Source organism: Apodemus sylvaticus, chromosome 13 (assembly GCF_947179515.1).
Source record: "Apodemus sylvaticus chromosome 13, mApoSyl1.1, whole genome shotgun sequence".
Lineage (NCBI taxonomy): Eukaryota > Metazoa > Chordata > Mammalia > Rodentia > Muridae > Apodemus > Apodemus sylvaticus.
The window spans coordinates 14,048,974-14,076,229 of NC_067484.1; the positions used below are offsets into that span (position 1 = coordinate 14,048,974).

A 27,256-nucleotide genomic window follows, 5' to 3' on the forward strand; every position below is an offset into this window, starting at 1 on the left:
ACACTTAGAATTCACGAGTGGCCACATCTTGTCTAGGAGATCTGGGTCACAGCATCCCTCCCCATCTTCTGGCGTGTAGTTCTTACTGTTCCTCCTCTAGTGCTCTCAGCTAGGGCGGAAGCAAGTTTGTTTCCTAGTGAAAAGGAAGGAGGCTACCGTGGCTGTTGTGCCTCCTTTGCCTGTAGAGATGGCCAGTTATCATTTTCACTAAGATGATTTTTGATTTCTGGTGTTTTTTGTTTTTGTTTGTGTGTGTATGTGGCTTTTGGTTTTGTTTTTTGTTTTGTTTTAAAGATAGGGTCTTACTGTGTAGGTCAGGTTGGCCTCTTACTCATGGAGATCCTCCTTTCTCTAGGTCCTGAATACTAGTGCAGCAGTTATATGCCTCCATGCCTATCAACAGCTGATTTTGACAGCTACTATGAAGGACAGGATCAGTGATTGCTTAGCAGTTGTGTCATCAATTTAGTCTGCCACCATGCCAGGCAATGACGGATAAGTCTCATACCAGTTAACTCAAACATTTATGAGCTATATAAACACTAGACAGCATGACCTACTCCCAGGCCTGCCCTTTAGACAGGGGAACTGAGTAGGCGGTCCCACCTCGTGTCTTTTACTTTTATTTTGCCTATTGTTGACTAATATCCCCAGTATTTTAGTGTTTGATTTGGTTTCATTTTTTGAGACAGGGTTTGGTGCACAGTGTAGGCTGTCTTTAAGTTTGTCACCTTCTTACTTCTACATCCTGAATACTAGGTTATAGGCATGCATTGCTATTTCATTATTACTATTCCTTTACAAACACAGTGTTAGTTGAGAGTGCAGCTCCATTGGTAGAATGCTTGCCTACCATGCACGAGGTTCTGGGTTTAATCCCCAGCACTACAGCTCATGCATATGGATAATCTGATGAGTAGGGGTGTGGAGGCAGGAGGGCTAGACGTGTCTGTATCCATGTGTGTAAGATGTATGGTTGATGGGATTGGAAATGTGTGGGTGGTTGGCTTTCCTCATGGAGAGTGTTGCAGGGAGGGCAGCAGGGCACCAGGAGGCTTGGTGCTCTGTGGATAGGCAGTGCTCTCCTGTAGGAGTGTTGGTGATGGAAAGAAGATGTGTTTGACAGTATTGAGATGCTTGAAAGTAAAACCAGCAGGTTTTAAAGAAGGATTTGAAGAGTCTTGTGTAATTTCTTAAGATTAAACCTATATACCTGAGGCACTTCCATTTCTTGACCTGGAAAAGAAGCAGGATTCTTTTTGATATGTTTGGCTATTGCTATTGGCTAAACAATCTCCAGAGCGGCCAAGTAGAGTCAGCTGTCTGGCTGTGTGGTGAGAAGTGGACATCTGTCAGGCACCAGGTGCTGCTGAACACCACGAGCTAGGGAGAGTCTGGGCTTGGAATGGGGGAACTTGTATCTACATGGGCCTGTTGATTAACCCACCAAGGTGTGCTTTAAAGATGCCTTCTGCCTCTGTTCCCCAGTCACTGAGGATCTGAACAAACCAAGCTTCTCTTTTCATCAGACATAGACAAAAATAAAATTTATGTCACTAGACTAATAAATGTGTGCTTGTGTGTTTGTATGTTGAACACAAGCATTAGAACATATATTGATGACTAGCCAGGTAAACTTTGTGGCATTATTTTTACTTTGAAGCTATAACGTAAGGAGGATGACTCTAAATGTTTTTCCTCGGATCTTGCACTAGGGCATCAGGTACAAGATCTTATAATCGGAACATTGACAGAAGCGGCTTCACATACTCGTGTCCACACTGCGGAAAGACATTTCAAAAGCCCAGTCAGTTAACGCGACATATAAGGATACACACAGGTATGAGAGACGTTTGCTTTCAGGTGCCTTCTTATCTACCATGAAGGAAGGACTTGTGCCCGGTTTGAGCTGCAGTGTACCCCTGGCTTCTGTGCTGTACTGTACAGCCGTAGCGTGCTTCGCTATTGTTCCTAATGTCATTCTCATTGAAACAGTGGTGGGCCTGTGTCTGCCATCTAGTTGTCCTAAGTTTTAAACACCAAATATAGACAAGGGTTTGGGCTCTGGTGAGCTCCAGTCAGTTGGAGCTGATAGGATAGTGGTTACCTACATGGCTCCTGTAATTAGACCAGTGTAGCACTGGCTACTTAGATCTAAAGAAGCAAAGCAGCAGAGGATCTGTGTGTGCTGTGAGAATTTGGCTTTAATGAAGTAAACTATAAATGTTAAGGTATGGCAGTACAGATCATAATCCTAGCACTTGGGAGGCTGATATAGCAAGATGGTGGTGGATATCTCAGCTACATAGTACATTCCAGGCCAGCCCAGTCTACATTTGAGACCCTATATCTCAAAACCAGTCAACTGACCAACTAAATAGCATGAAGGCAACAGAACCCTTATTCTCTCTACCATCTTTTGCTTGCTTATTAGGCTTGCTTGAATATGTGAAATGAATCAGTATTCACAACTGAATATTCTCTCACATTTTGTGCAAGATAGTTTTGATACTGTGAGTAATGCACGTGTTCTCTGCTAGAGAAAGATGAAGGAAATGGCAAATACGTATTTGAAATTAGAATAATAGTAATCCACGCTTTGCCATTGTTCCCTGTTCTTCCGATTACTTTTCTTTTTTCTTTTTTTTTTTTTTGGTTTATTTGTTTGTTTGTTTTTTTCTTTATACAGAGACAGGGTTTCTCTGTATAACCCTGGCTGTCCTGGAACTCACTCTGAGGACAAGGCTGGCCTCGAACTCAGAAATCTGCCTGCCTCTGCCTCCCAGAGTGCTGGGATTACAGGCGTGTGCCACCACTGCCTGGCCCTGATTGCTTTTCATTTATAGTGAAACAGCAACATGACCTTGAGCTCTTCGGCTGGCTACTGTGTTTGCTTGACCAGTTCTGATTATGCTTTGTTTCCCCCCCCCCCATTTTTGTTGTCTTTATGAAATGTCTCATGTGCTGTATTGCAAAATCACTCAGGTAATTTCTTACCTCATTTATTTGCCATTATAAAGCTTTTACTTTCAGAACATTATTTTATATTCCTAGAGTAAGGGAAGAAAATGTATGATCCTTAAAAGGTTGGCATAGGGACATAATTCAGTCCGTAGAGTACTTGTCCACCATGCATAAAGTCCTGGATTAGTTCCTGATACTATACTATGGAGGTGAGGTACTGCATGCTTGTAATTCCAGCATTGGGAGGTCAAGGCAGGAGGGTCAAAAGTTCAAGGTCAGGCAGTCCTGATCACCATTGATACCAGTGTTGTAGAGGCAGAAGCAGGTGGACCTGAGTTCAAGGCTAGCTTTGTCAATTCAGGAAATTCTAGACCAGAGGGATACATAATAAGACCTTGTCTCAAAAACAGTAAAGAACAATTTAAGGTAATCCTTAACTCTGCAGTAAGTTTGAGGCCAGTTGGGATACATGAAACCCTATCTCAGAAAGAAAAATGTGATAGAACTTATTTATCTTTCTTGAATGAAAAAAATAGTTTGAAGGGTTAATCAGAGTAGGAACATGCAGAGAAAACACTACATACTTGGATTTCTCAGATCTTACACACTCTTGAGTTTGATGTCCATCCCTTTTCCTGTACATTTGTAAAAACATCCATCAGACCCCAGGCACATCGATGTTACACACTTTGTGTTCTGCTCTTGGCTTTGAGCTTTTGATTACGTGCAGTCGGGATGGTTTCCTGAGGGCATGGAATGTTGGGGAAGGCAGCTTGCCTGGAGTCTTCTGCATCTTCTTACTAGCCTGCTAGGCTTGAACGCAGGTAGCTCCTGCATTCAAAATGCTCCTGTTGAAAATGTTCCTAAGTAAAGCTCACCTGCTGCCTGCATGGTCTTTGAATGGATGTACCTTACTAAGCATGTGATGCTGTGATGTAGTCATTTTCTGGTGGACTATCCCTCCTCTGTATGGACTCCATCCAGGAAAATGCGGTGCCTCTGGTAAGGACACCATGCCTACAGTTCTTCCTAAGCTTCCTATCTGTCACTCCCCATGGATATCTTTTTTCTAGGATCACCCCATCTCAGTAACTTACTTAATCCTCAGGTCAGTTCAGAGAAGTAGGGATCTGTCTGATTGTCTAGATACTGGAGTAGTTATCATCCGTTGAGTGAATGCATACCTACAACATAATAATGGGTGTGAGGTACTGAAGCTAGAGTCGGGAACAGACACTTAAAAACCTTTCTTGGAGCATATTGTAAGAGAAGTTGAATAATAAGTGAATTGTCAAAAGTTATGGATCGAAAAGTCACTCTTGCAGGATAACTGCGCCAAGACCAGAAGAACCATGAAGGAGTGAGCTGTGTGGGTTTTCAGAGATAGGAAGGCGGCAGAGGTAACATTGGCTTTTAGTGCAGCCGTGTCTTTTGAGGGAACAGAAGAAGGCTGGGTAGAGAGCAGGTGGTGTGAGGAGACCTGAGTAAGACCAAGAAGCTGTGGAAGCAGAACAAAACAAGACTAGCTGTGATCTCAGAAAGAGTTCCTCTATTGAGTTGAGGGTAGTCCGCCTGGTTAAAGCAGCAGGGCTAGGTGGGGCTATGGGGATGGATGGGGCCGTGCCCTGGGGTAGACAGTAGTTGAGAGAGCCAGCAGGGCTGACGTGGGAGTAAGTAGGCTGAGAAGAATGGCCCTGCAAAGACTGCTATGGGCTTCACTTGGGATTTAGAAAGGTTTGTCCGAAGCAGGTTGAACATTTGTGAGTCGCCTGTAGTATATGACTTTAGCATTCCTAGGGGATGCTTTGGCTAGAGGGGTAGGTCAGAGCCTGGACTTTGGACACCTTGCATATTTCTTTCATTCTAAAATGTTCACATTGATTCTTCTTCTCTCTGACTAGGTGAAAGGCCATTCAAGTGCAGTGAGTGTGGAAAAGCTTTTAACCAGAAAGGGGCGCTGCAGACTCACATGATCAAGCACACGGGAGAAAAGCCACATGCTTGTGCCTTTTGTCCTGCCGCCTTTTCACAGAAGGGGAACCTGCAGTCCCATGTCCAGAGGGTCCACTCAGAGGTGAGCATAGTGTTTGGGCCCTGAGCACTATCACAAAGTTGGAGATGTCTCTTGATTTAATGGCTACCCTGAGAAATTGTTACAGTTTTGAAAATGCAGATTGGGTTTGTGTACAGTAATCTATTTAGCAAAAGTCCATTGATGGGAGCACGCTGCTGTGTTGCTTTTTTGTGTGGCCCTCAGTGTGTAGCTCAGGCTGACCTTGAACTCACAGCAGTTCTCTCGCTTCAACTCCTGAGTGTGGGAATTACAAGGTGCACCACTGTAGCAGGCTCTTGGGAGTTTACTAAAGGCGGAAGAAATAAAAGATCCTCTTTTGTCTTCTTACTATAAATAAACATTTTGAAATGACAGTACCTTTATATGAACTATCAACTGTAGTCCTCTATTTCATGAACTGGAAGTAGGCATCAGCAAGTGTGAGAGGTTGCAGACAGTGACGCTGGATGGCATTTGGCCTGAGGCCTACGTTCATACAGACCTGCCTGTGCTCTCCACTGTTGCCTTGCTGCATGTGTCTGCTCAAATGATTGATTGACCTCAGCTGTTATCTACAGGTCCTGCTTAGTTTCAGATATCCTGGAAACATTCCTGTGTCTCTTAGTTATAATATCTTAGTTATGGTTTAATTATAAACTATAAGTGACTATTTAACAGAAATACTTATATCATGAATCAGTTTATTTTACAATGAAAACTATCATTTTAAAAAGCAAATATGTATATGTGAACTTTTTTTCATGGAATTAAACCTTAAGTACCACCTTACTGACTGGGGAGCTAAAAATTTTTATAAAACTGAATGATTGACACCTGTAATCTCAGCACTCAAGAAGTGAGGCAGAAGGATTGTGAGTATGAGGGGACGTCTGGGCTACTTAATAAAAACCCAGATAAACCCAACAGAAACTTCCTTAATAAAAACAAAGCGTGGGCTCTGCCTACAGTGTGTGCTTTGTAAACATGAGGACTCAGTTCACTCTCCAGAACCCACACTAGGGGGTGGGGGAAGGCGTGTGGCAAACACAGGATTTCAGTGTGGAGATAGAGGTAGCAGACTTCTAGGGCTTGCTGGCCAGCCAAGCCTAGCCCAGTTGACAAGTTCTAGGCCATTGAGAAATCTTGTCTTAGAAACAAAGTAGATGACCCCTGAAGAATGACACTGTAGGTTGTCCTTTGGCTGCCACCTATAGACGCCCTACCCCCCCTTTACATACACTCACAGAAAGAAAGAACAGGGGCAGATGATAGGTCTTGGAGAAGAGGAATGAAATAAAAAATGAAAAAGATCTTCAGTACTTTACATAGTTTTAGAGAAAGGATCAAAATTCTGTATGTACTAAGTTATTTTCCTTTTAAATCTTTAACACATAAACTAGTGGTAAGGTACTGCATAATCTGTCTCAGAAGAGTTCATGGAGGCATCAATAATCTTGTAAGTCTCCTTTGAGTAGAGTTGATCACTTAGGAATAGTTGTGAGTTTGTGTAGCACATATTTCAGAAATACCTCTCATTGAGGGCCCCACGTGTACACTGGGGCATCCTGGGACTCGTCCTGTGATGGGTTACTCTAGAAAGGGCCTCTAACAATGCCTTTTAAAGTGTTACCCAATCCTGTGATGTGTCCATAGCCTCAGATTTGTTTTTTGGGGGTTTGTTTTTTGTTTTTCATTTTGAGACAGAGTCTCACTGTGCAGCTCTGGCTGTCCTGGAACTTACTGTAGACCAGGCTGGCTCAGATCCTCCTACCTCTGCTTTCCAAGTGTTGAGATTAAAGGAGTGTGCTGGCACACCTGACTTAAATTTGATTCTTATGAGGTAGTGCAAATAATAGTGGAAGTCTTCCAGGTTAGAGATGAATTGTGCAATTTTCAGGCCTGCCTGATAATCATGGTGATAACTAACGTTAGGTTTGAATAACAGGAGAGAATAATAGTGAGAGAATGTTTTAGATATATTCTCTGACCATAGATGTTCTTACTCATTTTAATGTTATTTGTACTCTATTTCTGGCTTAGTTGTAGTTGTAAAAGGTAATCATGGATATATTTTAAACTTAGCATGCGTTTCTTTTTTCTTTTTAAATTCTTTACAATTCAGTCATTACCAGTCCACCATGTCTGCTTGTTAGGCTTCAAGATCCGTGCTGACAGTCATATTCCCAGCCATGCCCTGCCTGCCTTGGGAGCACGTTTGGTAGTCTAAGAAGTTGAAAACATATGACATTTTGATATTTAAGAAAGCAGAAAAGTGTGTGCCTCTTCATTCCTAGACCCTTCTCATTTAAAGAAACAATGATTTCAATTGATCTTTAAAGATTTATTTATTTTTTTTATGTATGTGAGTACACAGTTGCTCTCTTCAGATATACCAGAAGAGGGCATTGGATCCCATTACAAATGGTTGTGAGTCACTACATGGTTGTTGGGAATTGAACACAGAACTTCTGGAAGAGCAGTCAGTGCTCTTAACCACTGAGCCATCTCTCCAGCCCTCAATTGATCTTAAGCTGGTAACACTGATTAAAAAGTGCTATCATCAATTCTCAAGCTATCTAATTTAAAACAAAACAAAACAAACCCCAGAGCTAGGGATGTATAATTGTTTTATTCTGATTAGACTGGTAAAAAGCTTACCAGTCTGTAACTTAAATATGTTTATCTATTACCCAAAGATTTGAAAAACTTTTTTTCTTTTTTTAAGGTAAAAAATGGGCCTACCTATAACTGCACAGAATGTAGCTGCATATTTAAAAGCTTAGGTAGCTTAAATACTCATATTAGCAAGATGCACATGGGTGGACCACCAAATTCTACAAGTTCTACAGAGACTGCACATGTTATAACGGTAAGTTTAATAATTTGGTTTATAGAATGGTTTTAGAAAAACAAACCCAAGCTTCATTTTAAATATAAATTTTTAAATTAAGTATTTAGTACCAAAAAGTGCAGTTAAGGTTTTCTAAATAAGGTGCTACTATTTTTTTTTCTAATAAATGAAAATTAATCTGTCTAAACTTCAGGATAATGATACGTCGTCTTGATTTATGACTTGTCATGTAAACCTGTAAAACTAAGAAAAATGTATCAATTTATGAATTTCAATTCTTGCAGTCAATGCTATTAATAAGTATTAAATATTATCTTTATATTTTAATTCAAGAGTTAATGTACTTTCTTTTCTCAAGTGACAGTGATAGTTTTTCCTAAGTCTTTTAGCTTTTGAGATACTAAGTTCTGCTTTCTAGTGTATGTATTTAGAGAAGGAATAACTCCCAAGTACAGATAGGCATACTCAGGCATATTAGCCACAAAACACAATCCCACACAAATGCACATACAGACATACACAATTTTGTGTGTTTTTCTTAGGATTTTATAACTCAGCTTTATTCAGTTACTTTTAGCATATGTTATTAATTGATAATAAATTGCAAAATCTAAGCATGGGATGTGGTGTCATTAAAAGTGTGCACAGTGCAGGATTTTCATGGACACTCGTGCAGGTGTGTGTGGTGCTAGTGTCTTACACTTGTGCAGGCGTGTGTGGTGCTAGTGTCTTGGCTACCTTTCCTCAGTGCTGGTTAATATCTGGGCTATAAACATGAGAGGCTAATATCTGGTTCATAAAATTGTGATTTGTGTCTTTTCTCATAATTTAGTAGTTAGGGACTATTTCCTCAGTTTGTTTTTAATTAGAGAAATAGTCGAGCAATTATGAAATATAAAAATTCCATTTTGGATTTCATATTCTTTGGTAGTATGTAAATCAAAAGATGGCTTTGTGTGTGTGTGTGTGTGTGGTGTGAGTAAGGGGGGAGGAGAGAGAATGCTACAGAGAGAGAGAGCATAAGAGAAAGCTGTATCCATAATATGATGCTTTCTTTTTTAAAATTTTGTTAAAATGCCTGAAGTGAGGCACTTTTTGATGAAATCCAGTCCTTGCTGTATCTGATCTGCGGTGTCATCTCCTCTCTTCCTTTCTTCACAACTCTTGCCATCTCTAACTGCCTGTTTGTGTCTCAGAAGACAAAAGTAAGCCAGATTTCTATGCACAGAGTTAAGCTACTTTGCATGCATGTAACCAAGTGCATTCCTCAGTGTTCTCTAGAGGAATAGAACTTATAGAATAAATATATGTCTATCTAGATCTATTTGTTTGTCTAAAGAGAATTTATTAGAGTGGTTTACAGGTTATGGTCCAAGTTTACTGATGACAGTTTATCAACAGAAGGTCCAAGAATCCAGCAGCTGTTCAGTCCATGAGGCTGGATGTCTCAGCTGGTCCTCAGTTATACTGGAATCACAGAGACACAGGCTCTAAGGCCAGTGAAGGAGTGGACTTGCTAGCAAGAGTGAGACTAAGCAGGCAAAGACAGCAGCCTGTCTTCTTCCTCGTCCATACACAGGCTGCCAGCAGGAGGCGTGGCCCATGTTAAAAGTGGGTCTTCCCACCTCAAAAGATCCTAATTAAATATGAGTGTCCCCACTGCAAATGATTTAATTAATCAAAAGTCGCTCACAGGTGTGCTCAGCCCTTTCTGGGTTTAGTTAGGCCCCAGATGTAGTCAGCATCTTGACAACCAAGACTAGGCATCACACCGAGGAGCTTGTTTGATTGTGTGACAGTTTCATACATTTGTGTACTGAACCTTGTCATCCTCCCTCCCGTCTCTCATTCTGTTGCCTCCCTCTCTCACTAGAACTTTTTCCTCGAGCTCCCTTTCTCCTCTTATGCTTTCATTCTGTGTGGTCAGTGAGGTCAGTTGGAGTTCCTGCCTGAGCCTGGCTGGGAACTATTTACTGGGCCCAGGGCAGCTTATCCATGCTGTACCACTGAAGAAAATGACACTTCCTCCTCCTCCAAGGACAACTATCAGTTGCCAGCAGCTCCACAGAGGGGGTGGGGCTCCTAGGCTCCTTCCTCATCCATAATGAAAGTTGAGGGCTTCAGTCTTGTGCCCATCTTGTGCAGATAACCCCAGCTACAGTGAGCTCATGTGTCTAAAGGCGGCGTCAGCATCAGCCTTCGCATCCATCAGGAAGACATGGCCTTGGCCACACATCTCATCCTCTGTGTCATATTCTTTTCTTCCCCTCCTCCATGGGAATCTTGCCTTTTTGGTTTTTTTGAGTCAGGGTTTTTCTGTGTAGCCCTGGCTATCCTGGAACTCACTCTGTAGACCAGGCTGGCCTCGAACTCAGAAATCTGCCTACCTCTGCCTCCTAAGTGCTGGGATTACAGGCGTGCACCACCAGGCCTGGCGGGAACCTTGTCTTAAATATGCTGTCAGAGCCAAGAAGACTAGTTTGAGGAACTAAATGCCATAAAAAGTGCCCTGAGTCTTGCCAGATAGTTTGTTCTTTTGATTTTGGTAGGGGCAGGCCCTGTGGCTTTATTCACTCACTCACTTGTTGATTTGCTCATTCATTCACTCATTCATGCATTTACTCCTTTGTTGATTGTTGAAAGTTCTGTTGGTTTTTAAGGAAGATGGCAAGGGTTTCTTTATTATTATTTTAAAATTGTTGTTATTATTTTCTTTTTGAGATGGGGTCCCACTCAGTAGTCTTGGCTGTCCTGGTGCTTGCTATGTAGACTAGACCGGTGAACTCAGACCTGCTTTTATGTCCTAAGTATTGGTGTTAAAGGCATGCACTAATACCACCCAGCTTTGAAATTACTTTTATGGCAGTTTTAGGCATATAGAAACTGATGGAGTAAATACAGTGACCTCCCAGTCTTTGTCTCAGTACCAGTTTCTCTTGCTATTGACAAGCACATACATTGTTGTGGCACAATTTTGTAACTGAGGAGTGAGTTTGGGTATCTCAATGTTTACTATGTGCATTCAAGTGTACATGCTGTGTCCACCTCTACAGTATGTGGCTAAGACCTTGCACTGCCCTTAAGAGCCTTTGGGCCTAGCATTTCCTGGTTCTGGCAGGAATCAGGCTGTATTTTCCAGAATTTTCTTGGCTGTAGCATCTCAGACAAGATATTTGTGTTAGATATTTTGATCATACCAATCTCCTTCCCTTTTTGCCTTTGTTTCTCTGTCTCTCTTTAACATTGTGCTTTTTTAAATTTAGTAGCCTGTTTTGGTAGATAACGGGGAGATGGACATTGGTAGCTGCTGCCTTTCATATGGGAGCCCTTAGACTATTGTAGAAGGGTTTGTTGAGTGTGTTTTTACAGAAATCATTGAAGAATTGCATTTAGAATTTATGTTTGAGAAGCAATAGCTTTTAATGCCATTAAGGGGTGTTCCCTTAATATATTTTGTGTTTAAATTGGAAGTTGTGTTTTTAATGAAAATGTTGCTGTGTTCCAGGCCACGATCTTTCAGACTTTGCCTCTGCAGCAGGTGGAAGCCCAGGTCTCGTCAGTGTCTAGTGAGCAGAATTCTCAGGCAGTGACTGATGTCATTCAGCAGCTTCTGGAACTGTCTGAGCCAGGGCCAGTGGAGGCACAGCAGTCCCCACAGTCTGGGCGACAACTGAGTGTGACAGTGGGCATCAACCAGGACATCCTCCAGGTGAAGCGCGCTTACCTGCTGGGCAAGACTCTCACATGTGGGTCTCAGAGTCAGTTTGTTAGTGAGCAGGACAGATGCAGAGACACTGGTTAAAGATGTGGCTACATTGGAAATGGTAACAGTAAAAGAAAATATGCCTATGTGATTACCAACAGGAAGTGCTGAGGTCTAGATGGTCCATTAATATGTCCATTTAAGAAAATGGAAACTTTTAAAATTATTCTGTATGTGAACTGATTGGACTGGGGTAGATTTTTTTTTTTTTTAAAGCTTGTCCTATTGAGAGAGTTGGAAGAAGTGTCCCCTTCTTTCTGAGGTGCGGGTGTCTTATTTAGAGCATCCTAGGCATGTGTTGGTGTGTGCATGGCCAGCACATCTGGGCCAGGGTGCTGCGTTTGCAGAGGTGCTTCCCTTCCAGTGAGGTGGCGGTCTTCTCTCTGTACCTCATGTTAAGTTTGGTGGGGGGAAGTCTCAGGAACTCTGGACTGGGTGTGTCTTAAAGGTGTTCCTGAGTTAATTTGTGTCCCAAATGTGTTTAAAGACAGCCCAAATGATCTAAGATTTCTGAATGTTAATTCATTATTTTTAGTTCCATTTATTTAAGAAATGTAACTACTTATACCATGCTTTGGGTTGGGGTAAAATGTCAGATATTAGAAGGGATATTGCAGCCTCTTAGAGTGAACAGACAGACTCTTGGAACTGTAGAGTTTATTTCTTGGTGTGATGTTAGAGTTTTGTGGGTAAAACTTTATGACATTTTGGGATAGCTTTGGGTAGGCATATTTGGGGTGTTGCCTTTTCTAACCTCATAGTTTTGTTCTGTCTCAGCAAGCCTTAGAAAACAGTGGGCTGTCTTCACTTCCAGTTGCAGCTCCTCCCAGCGACTGCAGCCATACTCCGACGGCTGCAGTGTCCACGCAGAGTCCACATGCCTCCAGTGTCTCTGCAGAGCAAGCTGATCCCATGGATGTGGAGCAGGAAAAGGGACAGGAAAGCCCTGAAAAGACGGATAAGAAAGAGAAAAAAATTTTGAAGAAGAAATCACCGTTCCTCCCTGGTAATTTACTATGCTTTTCCATTCAGACCCCTCCGCCGTGTGATAATCCTGCTAGGAAATGAGCCTTCGCTTTCTCAAGTGCTAGCTCCATGGTGTGTTCTGAAGCTGAAGTGCAGTTGACTGGCATTGAGAAATACAAGGCGGATGGATGGCCTTCTGATGAGTTCCCATTGTCCTCCTTAGCTCAGGGGGTTTCTTCCCTGTGCTAGTCACTGGGCGGGGCCTCAGCCTGTCCTTATTTTCTTACTGTTTCCTCTGGGTGCTTCTACCAGCTCTAGATCCATTGCTTCTTCAACTCTTAGATGTTCCTAGCCCTGTGGCCCCTTGTCTCACAGTGTCCTGCAGTCTCCTTATTCTTCCTGGGTGCTGCCACTTGGTAACTCCCAGCCTTGTCCTACCTCAGCTGCTAGCCTGGCTGATCCAGGCCTACCTTTTCCCTTTGCTCCAGGTCTCCTCACCCGGCCCAGCCTGGGCCTGGCTTCCTTGCACTTTCTGGATGCCATCTTTCTTCACAGTTGGATTCCTGCTCTCCCAAACATGCTTTCAGGGCCTTTTCTTCAGCTGTCTCTGCAGACTGACCTTAGTGTGCTGTGTGCATGGAGGCTCTTGACTGAGCTCGCTCTGACGACGTGATCCTTGCTGGGGATGTTTGGCTGATTGAGCCAGCGTCCTTGCTGCACGGCAGTCTCTCTAGATGGTTGGGTAATGGGATCTGATTACCTCTTCTTGTATGTCTGAAGACAGCTATAGTGTACTCATATACATCAATCAATCAATCAATCACTCTTTACAAAAAGAAACGAAGCATCTGACTTTGCAGGTCTGTAAGGAACAAGGAAGAGTACAGCCATAGTTGTGTATATATGCTTCTAATGAGCAGATTCAAAGGCTGTGGTATAAAATCTTTTACATGAGTTCACGTGCTTCTTGTCTAGTTTGTACTAAATTAAAGATATTCGCAGACCTGTCTGCAGGCCCCTGCGGTAGTGAGTTGCTTCTTTCATTGCTGTGACCAAGGCTTTGAAAGAAGCAATTTAAACCTGGAAGAGATTATTTTGGCTCATTGTTTTAGAGTATGGATGACCTTGTGAGGCGGCTGGCCACATTGTATCTCCAGGTCAGTCAGGAAGCAGAGAGGGATGAAGGCTGGTACTTGGCTGACTTTCTCTCTTCTCACTCAGCCTGGGTCTCCAACATATAGAATTCTACCATCCACATTACCCACACTCAGGGTGGGTCTTTCAATATCAATTAGTTTACAGGTGTGAGTCTACATCTAGTTAGCATAATGAAGAGAATTAACCATCATAGTATCTTTATGCCTGTGAGCATGGTTTTCCTTGTCCTGGACCCTCTTGTCTTGGATTCTAAGGATCTTATGAATTTTCTGTTGGACTTACTCTTTTATGTCATTCTGATTTTTTTTTCATAAATTGTCTTTAGATTGTATTTTCTGTTTGTTGGTATATGGAAAGGTGATTTAAGTTTTGTCTATTGATTATGAATCCAGCAACTTATAATGTCTCTATTATAGAAGTTTGACTCTAGATGATTTTGGGTTTTCTATGTTGACAAAAAATTGTTAGATTACTTTTTTACTTGTGTGTGTGTGTGTGTGTGTGTGTGTGTGCGCGCGCGTGTGTCCTCACTCTTAAGTCATAAGATTACTAGCTGACTTTCTTACTTCCTCCATGTGGGTTCTAGGGATTGAACTCTGTTCAGACCTGGTGCCTTTACCCACAGCTCTTTTTTTGTGGATATGTATATGTCTCTCTATGGCCTATGTACACATTAGTGCAAGTGCCAATAGAAGCTAGAGGTCTCTAATCTCCCTTGAACTGCAGATACAGGTGGTTGTAAGCTACCTGGTGTGGGTTTTAGGTCCTCTGTAAGAACAATATGTAGTCTTAGTTGCTGAACCAAGTCTCCAGCTCCCATGTATACATTTTTATTGTATAAGAGCTTTCTTTTTCTGTCTGCAACATGGTATACCTGTATAGTCATGGCTGCTCTGGAACTCACTATGTAGCCCAGGCAGCTTTGATTCTCCTGCTATGCATCTCAAATGCTAGAATTACAGACACTTACCACTGTATTGGCTAATTCATTTTGTGGTTGTTACTATTTTTGAGTTAGGGTCTCTCTCGATTTAGGTTGGTTTTGGATGAAGGTCTAAGTCCGCCTCCTGAGTGCTGGGATTATAGGTATGCCCCATCATTCCTGACTAGTGTTTCCATTCTTACTGCATTGGTGATTTTTCTCATGGGGACTTGTATAGATGTGCTGACAGAGCTTGCTTCCTTCTCAGTTTCCAGGGAATGAGGTTAATGCCTATGATTGAGTCAGATTTAGGAAACACTTTTCAGTGCTTATTTTACCAAGTCTGTGTTAGGCAGTCATGTGGAGGATTCCCAGCGCTCTTGGTTTCCTTTGTGTTATGATCATATTGTATTAAGCTTACTACAGAGTGTGGTAAATCATAGTAGTTGGTTTATTAACATGACACAAATCATGTTTTATTTAGGTCATGATCTTCCTCACTCTTACTCTGTAGGGAGAGAAGTAGGCATGGGTAGTTAGATACGCTAAGCACTGAACTTCTTAGCCCTCGCTTCACTTTCAGCCTTTTTTTCTTTTCTTCTATTTTATAATGCATTGCTAGACTGGATTGGACTTGTTACTTTATATTTCCTATAACATATATGTATACATTTATACACATGCATATGTTTGTAAAAGAAAATCCCAGCGTTCCTGATCTGGTGAAGCATGGGCAGATACATAGGCCTTGTGGTCTGTTTTCCTCGAAGCAGAGCCGGGAATAACTATTCCCAAACTTGCGGATGGGCCGTGACACATTTCACAACGTTCTGGGGCATCTGTGGTGCACCTTTGCATCATACTACCCTGCTTGCTGAGGATGCTGTGCGTGGCTGAGGGCATGTGCCAGATGGGTTGTTGTCAGAATCTCTGTAGAGCTTGGTAAGGCAGCACTAGTTGTATTCTACAGGGTAGAAGTTTATTATAAAGGTGCCAGAGAACACCCAGGGCTGGACTTATGACCAGATCTCCTGTGGCTCTCCAGAGTGTCTACCAACTGGGAGGGAGAGCCCCTTTCTGGCCTTCGGACTTTTACAGTCAGCTTCTCCTAGGATGGCAGTACTCAGTCCCATGAGCTCTCTGCTGCACAGTGATCCACCAGAAATACTTGAAGGAACACAAAGTACTGTCTTTGCAGTGCTGGTCAGAGGGCTGAGTTTCTGTCCTCTGTCTGTGTCTTAAGCTGGCCTCTGCCTGTGTCTTAAGCTGGCCTTGCTGTGGGGAGAAGGAGCTCCTGACTCTTCCTTCAGTTTTCGCACATGTGACTGAAGAGGTGCTAGAGATAGCACTTATTAGTAAATGTACTGGATAGTTTTATGTCAGCTTGACACAAGCCAAAGTCATCCGAGAAGAGGGAGCCTCAATTAAGAAAACGACTCCATAAGACTTGGCTATAAGGAAGCCTGTGGGCATTTTCTTAATGTGATTGATGGAGGAAGGCCCAGCTTATTGTGGGTTGTACTATCCCTGGGTTGGTGCCCTGGCTTCTATAAGAGCAGGCTGAGCAAGCCATGGGGAACAAGTCAGTAAGCAAAATACCTCTATGGCCTCTGCTTCAGCTCCTGCCTACAGGTTTCTGGTGGTGAACAGTTATGTGGAAGGGTAAGCTGAATTAACCCTTTCCTCCCAAGTTGCTTGGTCATGGTTTTTGCTTAGCAATAGAGACCTGAACTATGGTAGTAAATAATCTGGTATTGAAGAAGCACACTAGCTTTGTTTCTAAGAATATCTTTTTTAAAAAATATTTTAAAAATTTATTTTAAAGTATGCATGTGTATTTATATGTACACATGGGTACAAGTGTCCATGGAGCAAGAAAAGGCTGTCTGAACCATGGAGCTGGAGTTCCAGACATGTTTTGTGAGTTACCTGACAGTGATGCTGGAAACTGAACTTCTCTGGAAGAGCAATACATGCTCCGAACTACTGAGCCAATCTCCAACTCCACTGAGAATATCTTTTGTGAATTGCACCTAAGAATTGCCAAGAATTCCAGAAGCGATTGAGAGAAAGTTTAGAGGAGCCTATTTTATGGTCTACCTGTTTTGGGGAGCTTTGTGGGGTCATCAGGCCTAGTGGAGAAAGTCTGTCTTCTTCATCTGTGTCAGGAACAGCTCTTCTAACAGAGTGTAAAGCTTTTCTGTTGTCAGAGTCAGCAGATTCCTTCTTAGTGACTCTTGCTTGCCCCCTTAGTGTACTCACTGTCTATAATTAGCACATACCTACTGTTTCACCTAAAGGAACAGATGGTCATCACTTATCTCAGGCAGAGGGAACTCTAGTAGTCTGTGTTCAGAGGATCCTCAAGGAAGTGTTCTTGTGTTTCCTGAGAGCGGATGCGTCTTGAAACCAGAGAGAGTTTCTGCTAAGACTGTCCTAAGAAAGCTGTTGGTGCTCATCGGATGTACCGAGGTTCAGTTCTGAAGTTTTCTATATCTAGTGAGAATTAATCTTTAATTAAATTTAATTTCTAATTTTTATTTGCAAATATGTGTATTTGTATAAATCTATGTCATGTGTGTGGCTACATGTAGAGACCAGAAGAGGGTAATTCCTCTGGAGCTTCAGTTCAGGGTTAAGAACTGTCTGGTGTGGGTACTGGGAATCAAACTCAAGTCCTCTGCCAGAGCACTAAGCCATCTCTCTAGCCCTTCTAACAAGAGTGTCTGAATATTTGCCTAAGAAGTTGACTCTTGACACTACTGAAGTCTGAGTTATTTCATTTGAAGCAGTCGTGATTGGAGATTCCCTGAAAATGTGCCCCATAAGAAACTGTGCTCGGGCAGCAGGCTCACTGCTGTTTCAACTGCCACAAATCATGAAGTCCATTACTGGAGCCTATAGGACTGGGAGCTCAGCAAGCAGGAGCTGGCAGCAATATCTAATGCATAAGTAAGCCAGTTTAAACAGTGATACCTACTGTTTTTATATTCCATGAACATGACGTCATCTTTAGCATCGTGTTGAAAGGTGTATTGTTTATCAATAGTTTCTTCATGATAGCCAACGTGCTTATGTCTCCATTGACTTTTTCATGGTATAAGAATTCCAAGCTTTTAAATGAAATACCAAGATTCCCATAGTAAGAATGGTTTCCTGTTAAGAGCAGGATCATCTTTAGTTAGTCACTGCAATGTCAGGACCACTTTTGTTTCAGCAGCTCCAAGTGCTTCTTACGCATTCTTGATATCCAGTCTACATCAATGAATCCAGCTGACTATTGGTGACTGTCCTTCTGCACTTGTGAGCCTGAAACATCTGGCCAGGAGGGCGACATCTTTCTGGTGAGTGCTGGCAAATCTAACACAATGGAGTACTTGAGTCAAAGGCTAGATTAGTTTCACTTTGTCAGTAGAGTCCAATTATAAGTTTAGGAAACCATCACATGTATCTTCCTTCCAAGAACCTCAGCATGTGCTTCCCAGATGTCTGGCAGAATCCCTTGATGCTCTGGATAGGCCTAGCATTTCATCTGTAGTGGTTCATCTTGATTGCTAACTTAATTGGATCTAGAATTGATTTTGGAGATTAGCAAAGTACCTCTCTGGGTGTGTCTGTCAGTGCATCCAGGAAGGAGTAACTCATCCCATAGGCGAGACTCATCCCATAGGTCCGGATGAAATAAGGGGGGGGGGGGGGAAGGAAACCCTTAGTTGCACAGACAGGCCTTCTCTTTGCTTCCTGACCACCACGACACGAACTATGTGTCCTGCTTTGCTCCCCCACCATGAGCAAGTGACACTTCTGAAAACAGGGTAAATGGACCCTGTGTGAAGTGTATGTGTCAGGTATGTGCTGTGGTGCTGAGAAGGTAACTAACACACTGTCTCCCTTCTTGTCCTTGACTTGTGGCTGCTGCCAATGCTAGGGCTGGAGTGGGCTGGACTGCATTTCAGTGAGGAGAACAGAGAGGTCTCACATCAGATCCTGGCTTCAGGTACCGCTAGGAGAGAGCCGTTTTGCCTCCAGAGGAATTCTTCACCATTCTCCTCTTGAGTCAATCGCACAGCAGTCATGCGTGAGTTTAGGCACCACTTAGCACCTCTAATACTTTACTGCACATCCTTGCTTATGTAGTTAAACCTTCCCTCCCAGAGAGAGCTGTCGTTTTAAAGGACTTGTTTGATTCTTTTAGAGCTTGTATAGTATTTGACATTTGAAATATGCAGACATCCTCTGTGAGACAACCACATTCAGGTTCTAGACCACAGCTGTCTTCATAAGAGCCTTGAGGTTCCTTGGATCCTGGTCTGTTAGTTAACCTGTCACGTGTCAGCTTTCTGTGTAACGTGTGGCATGATGCCTGACACATACATAACAGTGCTTAATGAGCATGCATGCTTTGTCATTGAGTGTAAGAAGGAACCGGTTCATGTCATTCCTCAGAAGGTACTGCACATGTCGTCGTGAAGGTGGAAAAGCAGCTCTCTTCCTTTTGTGAACAAGGCACACATCCAGATAATGTTTTGGGCTGGAATGGCGCAGTGCATGTACTTCGCTTTTCAGGTTACTTTTACCTCTAAAGAAATAAAACCCCTAGTTTTATTTTTTCAAAATGCCTGATGAGAATTCAGTTTTCTAGATGTGTCACAGTAAAACAGATGTGTCACTGTTCACTAAGCGGGCATGATTATTTCTTGACCACTAACACAGCGCTGCAGCAGATGGGTGTAGATGTTTTACATTAAGCTGATTTATCTTCAGGGTACAGGTTTCAAAGAATAAATTCTATGAACTTTTCTGGTTAAGTTTAATTATTCATTTTTGCTTGTGTGTGTTAACATTCTTAAAAGGTCTTAGTTTTGAAATAATTTCAGTCTTTTTTTTTTTGGATTTTTGGAATTTTGGATTTGTTTCTTTCCGAGACAGGGTTTCTCTGTATAGCCTTGGCTGTCCTGTAACTCACTCTGTAGACTAGGCTGGCCTTGAACTCAGAAATCCGCCTGCCTCTGCCTCCCAGAGTGCTGGGATTACAGGTGTGCGCCATCACCGCCTAGCTAATTCCAATCTTAATAGAAAGGTTTCTAGCACAAGGATCCCCTATACCATTCATCCAGGGTCTCTAGAGTGAGTTTTCTAAGTGACTCATAGCCAACCCCTTTCACTAGAAATATCTTGGTGCATGTTTCTTCAAGTAAAAGATGTCCTCCTACATTATTATATAACAGTCATTGGACATTAGGACATTAGATTTGACTAGTAATATCCAGTCTGCAGACTTTCGGAATGCACTCTGTCAGTAGAGTGCTTGTGAAGGAGAGAAGCATGCACAGATTTGTAGCTTTAAGACAGGATCTCAGGGAAACCGAGTGGTTTTGAACTATAGCTGAGCATGGCCCCGAACTTGTGATTTTCCCTGTCTGCACATCCCGTGTCAGGGTTACAGGTGTGTGCATTACTTTGAAGTTTTGTTATGTATTTACAGTTTATCAGGTTGAATGGATTTATTTGGAATTCTTGTTTCTTAACAGTGTTTTAAAGAGATTATTACCAAAATTTTGGGACTGATAGGCCAAAAATGGTATGTTATTGGAATTTTAAATTTATATTTTCTTTTAAGGAACAAGGGTGACAGCACCCTGCATGTTGAGCACCTGCATATTTATGTTGGATTAATTTTGGTTTTATTGGCCCTTGTATTTTAAATAAAAATTATAACTTTTTTTTTTCATCTTTGTGGTACAAATTCTTCTTAGGTTGCCTTTTTTATCTGCTTGGGGGAAATGTTTTCTGTTTGTGAAGCTAAGTTTTTCAAGCATGTTCTGCATTTTGAACCTTGCAACCTTGACATTTCAGCAACGCGACAGAAGCAGGACTTTCTCTTTGAAGTTTTATATTATAATTGCCTGTCTGTGGGTGTGCTTGTACAAGGGTGTGCTTGTGCAAGGGTGTGCCTGTGGAGGTGATTCTTTCCGCCAGGCGATTGTTTTGAGATTATTTGGCTTGGCCACAGGTACTTTTGCCCAGAGTGCCGTTTTTCTGGCTCTGAGCTGTCTAGATCAGTATTAAACATGAGAGTGCTTTTCCACCTTCTCATTTGTCTGAACACCATTGCCTAAGCTGTTTTTACTCCTGGAATCCAATGCCCCCTTTATTGCATGTCACCTCCCAGGTCTAGATGGTCTTTTAGAGGCCACTCTACTCCACTGCTCTGCCAGTTCATTCCATATTAATAAGGTATTTTCATCTTCTCCTGGCTTCAGACTTTTTTGTAAATGTTAAGACTAGATGCTGAGTTATAAAAAATTAATTTTCATCTTTGAAAAATGTGATTACTCTCCTAAATGTGTGAACGTATTTGAGGAGGAAGGCTCTTGCCAGGTAGGAAGCTCACCTGACTGTAATGTAGATCTTGTTCCAGGTCTTCCTACATGCTGGGACTGGAAGTCTGGATTCGGTTGTTCCCCCCTTCCCACATACATATTCATATTATATTATGAGACGGTCTTTGTGCTGTTAGTTTAGAGTTTCTCTTACAGCCTAGTCTTAGAGATAATTATAACTTGACAGCGTGTATTATGTCATCTTAGGTATGCATTTTTCGTGGTTAGAAACTAAGTCTGAGCCAGGCAGTGGTAGTGCATGCCTTTAATCCCAGCACTTGGGAGGCAGAGGCAGGTGGATTTCTGAGTTTGAGGCCAGCCTGATCTACAGAGTGAGTCCCAGGACAGCCAGGGCTACACAGAGAAACCCTGTCTTGGAAAAAAAGAAAAAAAGAAAGAAACTAAGTCTGAGTTCCAGGACAACTTAAGAAATATATCTAAAGATGCTATAACTCTACTACTGTTTCCCCTCCTTTCTTACTCTCTCCCTAAAGAATATTATTAGATAATATAGCTTTTATTCCTTTGCCGTATATGGAAAACTCTCTTTAAAATTTTTTGATAATGAAAAGGAGATAAGAAATTTTCTTTTTTCCTGTACAGGTTGAAACTGTTTGAGTTGAAATTTCATATCTTTGGCTAAAGTCTATTTAATTTTATATGTATTCTTTACTGTAATTATTGAATTACTACTATGAATACTTGTTTGATTTCACAGATACATCTGACTGTAAATATTTTAAAAAGGGGACTGGAAAGATGACTCAGTGCGCTAACATGTATATCCCTCCCTCCGAGGATCCACGTTCAGTCCCTAACACCCACAGTATGCCTCTAGCTGTAGCTCCATGGGATCAGACACACTGTTCTGGCCTCTGCACACTGCACTTTTTTGTATACTTCCTGCCTGCATATAGGTACATAATTAAAATTTAAAGCATATTTAACATAAAATTCTTTAATAGGTTTTATTTATTTAAAGTTTTTAGTTTTTATAAATAATTTGCTTCCATATATTGTTGTTGTTTTTGTTTTTGTTTTGTTTTTCTGTTACCAACAATTTTGAACTAGGTTCACAGCTGCATAATAGTATCTATCCATGGTCATGGAAGACAGAGTCTATGAATTCCCCAGATTTACACACAAGCTGTGTGTCTTTGCTTTAACTGTGCATTCCCTGTTGTTGCTTTACAGCTTGTTGTTTTCTAATTATTTGCATGAGTGTCTGTCGTTTAAGATGCTTACTAGATATTCAAGCATCTTTCTGTCTGTCTGTTCTTGCCCTTCAAGTGGATCGTGGAGTCACTTTTAAACAAATATTTCTTAGTTGAGAGGTTCATACAGTGTGCTTTGACTACCCACCCTGCTTCTGTACCTCTGCTCAGAGCCGCTCTCCCCATTTCCCACCCACGAGCCCTCCTATAAGGGTTTCTTTTTTAAAAATTATTTGAAGAAAGCCATCTTTCCCTCTTTCAGCAGCTAGTAGCTGCTGCCAATAGCTCTCCTAGTGGGTGGACCCTCCTGCCTAACATCCGTCCCAGGCTAGGATTGGTCTGCTTGGGGTTGTAGGTGCTGTGTCGTAACTGCTGACTTTTTATGTATAGATGTTCTGCTATGTCCAGAACATGAAGAGTCCGTCCAGTAATTCACCGCCTCTTTCATGCTTTCAGTGATCTCCTCGGGGATCTTGAGTTGGTTGGGTACAGTTCCCTTGAGGGCTGAGCAGTCTCTAATCTCTTGCTCTCTGCACTATCAGGGAGTTCTCTGGTTAAGCATATTTTCCTTCTCACTCCAGGCTGAACTGTGTCTGTGAGCCCTGGCTTACACACTGCCGCCTGTTAGTTAGCTGCTCTGAGGGGGCATCATGAACTTTAGGACTTTCTTTAAGATTGCTATCATTGACCACACTGTTACGATGATGTCATCATGTTAATGTCAGCAGTAGGGATCTCTCTTGTTGTTCTGTGACAGATCTCGTGTCTTCATCATTATCATTGAGCACACTGTTACAATGATGTTAATGTCAGTAGCAGTAGGGCTCTCTCTTGTTGTTCTGTGACGGATCTCGTGTCTTTGACAGAAAGCCTAGGCTTTCCATTGATGCAGTGCGCTGCCAGAGGGACAGGACATGATAGGATATTTAAGGGGTGCAGTCGTTTCCAGGCTGGCTGGACTATTCTCTTTTCCATGTTACTGCAGGTTCCATTCGTGAGGAGAATGGGGTACGGTGGCATGTGTGTCCCTACTGCACGAAGGAGTTCCGGAAGCCCAGTGACCTGGTGCGCCACATCCGCATCCACACCCATGAAAAGCCCTTCAAGTGTCCACAGTGTTTCCGGGCCTTTGCGGTGAAGAGTACACTGACTGCTCACATTAAAACTCACACCGGCATCAAGGCTTTCAAGTGCCAGTACTGCATGAAGAGCTTTTCCACCTCAGGGAGCCTCAAGGTGCACATCCGCCTACACACAGGTGTGCAAATGCCGGTTCAGGCTTTAGGAAGGGGTAGCGGCTGTACTCTCAGACTCTCCCCCCCCCTTCCCTTTGTTGATTTGTGACCTTGATCCTCATGGAACCACGGTTATTTAGAGAACCATTAGAAATATATAGTATTTCTAATATATAAATATATAATATTTATAAATGAAGCAATAGGTGAAATAATTCCTGTGGGAGACTGTATGTAACTTTAGCCCATCAAACCTTTGTGAGGAAGAAATAATTATTCCAGTCTTTGGAGGCCTACAGATCTTAAAATGAGGGATTTGTATCTTTGTACCAGTGATATTGAGATATAATTTGCATATATCAAAATTCATGAAGTATACAGCTCTTTTTTGTTGTTGTTGTTGTTGTTGTTGGTTTTTTTTCGAGACAGGGGTTTCTCTGTGTAGCCCTGGCTGTCCTGGAACTCACTCTGTAAACCAGGCTGGCCTCGAACTCAGAAATACACCTGCCTCTGCCTCCCAAGTGCTGGGATTACAGGCGTGCGCCACCACCGCCTGGCTGAAGTATACAGTTCTAATTGAAACATTTTTATTACCTTCCCCTACCCTAGCTCCATATTGACTATCAGTCGTGTACTCAGGGCTCCTAAAGAAGCTACTGCAAGCGTGCTTGTCCAGGGACTCTGCATTCTCACTCACTAATGAATGAAGGAGAAAACTCATTTTATGGAAGGGATGTTATGGTGGAGGATGATGGAGATGGCTATCATCGTTACACTGTAGTGACAGTCCCTTCCACTCTCTCTTACGAGATGCTAATTGTTGTCTGAGCATTGACTGGGAAGTATAATCTCAACTGCCCAGGAGGAGTGGATGCTCTATTTTATGGTATCAGTTGGAGAGACTGGGCTGACATAGTTTGGAATTCTCCAGGATGACTTGTTATTGAACATGCATATTGGACAACTTAAGGATTTGACCTTAAAATTGTGTATGTCCTTCCTTAAATGAAAATCTATTATATATCCTAAGTTCTATATAATATTTGCTATTTAAAAGCAGGAGGATCACAGCTGATTCCTGAGATATATGAACTCATAATGTGGAACAACAAATAGTCAAGTATTTGAAGTATTTTATATGGACTTAGGTTGTTGTTGACATGTAATTGCTTGAAATAATTCTAAAGCATCCTTTTGTTTCATTAGGAGTTAGACCTTTTGCTTGTCCGCACTGTGATAAGAAGTTCCGAACCTCAGGCCACAGGAAGACTCACGTGGCTTCCCACTTTAAGCACACGGAACTGAGGAAGATGAGGCAGCAGAGGAGGCCTGGGAAGGGTCGGGTTGGCAAGAGCAGTGTCCCTGTCCCTGACATTCCTTTGCAAGAACCAATTCTCATAACTGACCTAGGTAAGGTGGATCCTTGAGCGCTGTGGCTGATCGTGAGCCTTCCTCTGGGACCTAGAGAGATGCTCCTGTACTGTGCTCAATGCAGGAAAATATTGTTGGTGAAGTCTTCATTAGAAATTGCTCTAGGGGTTAGTATATTCCAGAATCAGGATTAAAATCCTAAAAAAGTACTACTCAAATTGTAGTTTCTGAAATAGTGTGAAAGGAAAAGTAGTCTTGTAGGAGTCCTCATTGAAGAGATCTTCTGGGGGGGGGGGGCTGGAGAGATGGTTCAGTGGTTAAGAGCACTGATTGCTCTTCCAGAGGTCCTGAGTTCAATTCCCAGCTACCAAATGGTGGCTCACAACTACCTGTAATCAGATCTGATGCCTTCTTTTGGTGTGTCTGAAGAGAGCAACAGTGTATTCATATATATAAAATAAATAAATCTGTTTTTAAAAAACAGATCTTCTGTCTCTGTGGGTCCATCGAAGTGAAGAGGGATTTTTATGTGGAATGCCCAGTGCACGCTGTTATATTTGTCTTTGGATTTCCATGTGGTATGTTATAGATTACTACTCTGGTTGCTTAGTCTTTGCATTGGAAAGAAAAAGGAATATGCCGTGTTTCTAAGTTTGTTTTACTGTCAGTGATAGATAATTAAGACATGATGTGATTTGATTAGCAAGGAGTGCCTTGGATGTCTGAGGCCTTCTTCCTCACAGATAGGTCCAGTCTTCCTACATGCATGCAGTGCATTGTTCTCACAAGCACAACTCATTACCATCTTTCATCTTCTTCCAGTCCCTTCTGAGCCCCATCTTCCTCCCAAAGCTTATCATGCTGTTCTCTTCTATGTCTGTGATTGCAACAGCCATGCCCCACCCAGGAGGTAATGTGTCACTACATTTCTTCCCATCTAGGTGTTGTATTTTGACTGAGGTTTCAACAGTTGGTTATTCACAACATTTTGACAGTGCCGAGTTAACATTTGCAGGGCCTCCTTTGTAAGGGCATTGATTTCATCCATGAAGGCTCCACCTCAATAAGTGGTCATCTCATAAAGTGCACCCTCTTTATCACTGCTATGTTGTAGGGTGGATTCCAACATAAGACCTTTTTTGTGTTTAAAGATTTATTTATTTTATATATGTGAGTTCATTGTCAGAGTCTTCAGACACACCAGAAGAGGGCATGGGATCCCATTATAGATGTTTGTGAGCCACCATGTGATTGCTAGGAATTGAACTCAGGACTTCTGGAAGAAGTCAGTGCTCTTAACTGCTGAGCCATCTCTCCAGCCCCCAACATAAGACGTTTTTTAGGGATATAAGCATTTGGACTGTGGCACTCAATAAGTTTTACAGGTAAATTTACACTTTGTGCAGTCTTGATATTATATAACTGACCTACTCAAGGTAATCTAACCTGAGCAAAATTAATACCTTATGGTGACGTAGTATGATGGGTTAGGATGCATATGGAATATATAGCAGCTTGGTGTTAAGTCACAGCCTGACAGTGAGATGGCCAGTATAGACATGAACTTTGTCTTTTAATGTTTATCATTTTTAAAAGTGTGTGTGTGTGTGTGTGTGTGTGTGTGTGTGTGTGTGTGTGTGTATGTGTTTTGTGAGGTATGTGTGTTAGTACAGGTACCCGCAGAAGGCCTAGAGCTGCAGTTACAAATGGTTGTAAGCCATCTGATGTAGGTGCTAGGAACTGAATTTGAGTTGTTTACAGCAGTATTATGTGCTTTTAACTGCTGAGCCACCTCTTTAAGCCATTTTGAAGTTTTATTTATCTAAGAAATAAAAATATAAAAATATAAAAAAGTTATAATAATACAGAGGCCAAAACAATTGAGAAGAGAAACCTTCAAATTCTGAAATGTAGCAAGAAGTCATGAGAAGGATCAGTTTGAACAGGGTATGTGTGTGTGTTTCTTCTTCCTTTTGAAACAGAGTATCCTGTAGTGTAGGCTGTGGATAACATCGAACTTGTTATTCTCTTGCCTATACCTGTGTGCTGGGATTGTAAGCATCCATGATCATGATCACCTGTTTGAAGACAAAATTAATTAATTTTTTATTTTTTACTGTGTATGTAGTCTATACCTTGTCTATCATGAGAGAACATGTGTGGAATTTTCCACTTGTAGCATCATTTTGGCTTTCAAAATGCTTTGTGGGACATTTTACACTTCAGATTAGGGATCCTCAACCTGTATGTTTATCTACAGTTACAGCTTCCTTTTAAACTGTGTGTGTGTGTGTGTGTGTGTGTGTGTGTAGGATGTATAGATATAGGTGCATGAAGATAAACTTGTGTCTCAGCACAAATACCTGGGCCAATTGG

The 27,256-nt window shown here is 41.9% G+C and overlaps 1 protein-coding gene across 7 annotated transcripts in view; it reads left to right on the plus strand.

Annotated features, from left to right (window-relative positions):
* Znf236 (zinc finger protein 236) overlaps nucleotides 1-27,256 on the plus strand; it is a 95,052-nt gene that overhangs the window by 20,598 nt on the left and 47,198 nt on the right. For all 7 annotated transcript variants that reach the window (XM_052201486.1, XM_052201487.1, XM_052201489.1 and 4 more), the window contains 7 exons: nucleotides 1,716-1,840; nucleotides 4,866-5,038; nucleotides 7,743-7,886; nucleotides 11,374-11,577; nucleotides 12,409-12,637; nucleotides 23,260-23,532; nucleotides 24,716-24,919. In XM_052201486.1, coding sequence (XP_052057446.1) covers nucleotides 1,716-1,840; nucleotides 4,866-5,038; nucleotides 7,743-7,886; nucleotides 11,374-11,577; nucleotides 12,409-12,637; nucleotides 23,260-23,532; nucleotides 24,716-24,919 — 1,352 coding nt within the window. The remainder of the gene's footprint in view (nucleotides 1-1,715; nucleotides 1,841-4,865; nucleotides 5,039-7,742; nucleotides 7,887-11,373; nucleotides 11,578-12,408; nucleotides 12,638-23,259; nucleotides 23,533-24,715; nucleotides 24,920-27,256) is intronic.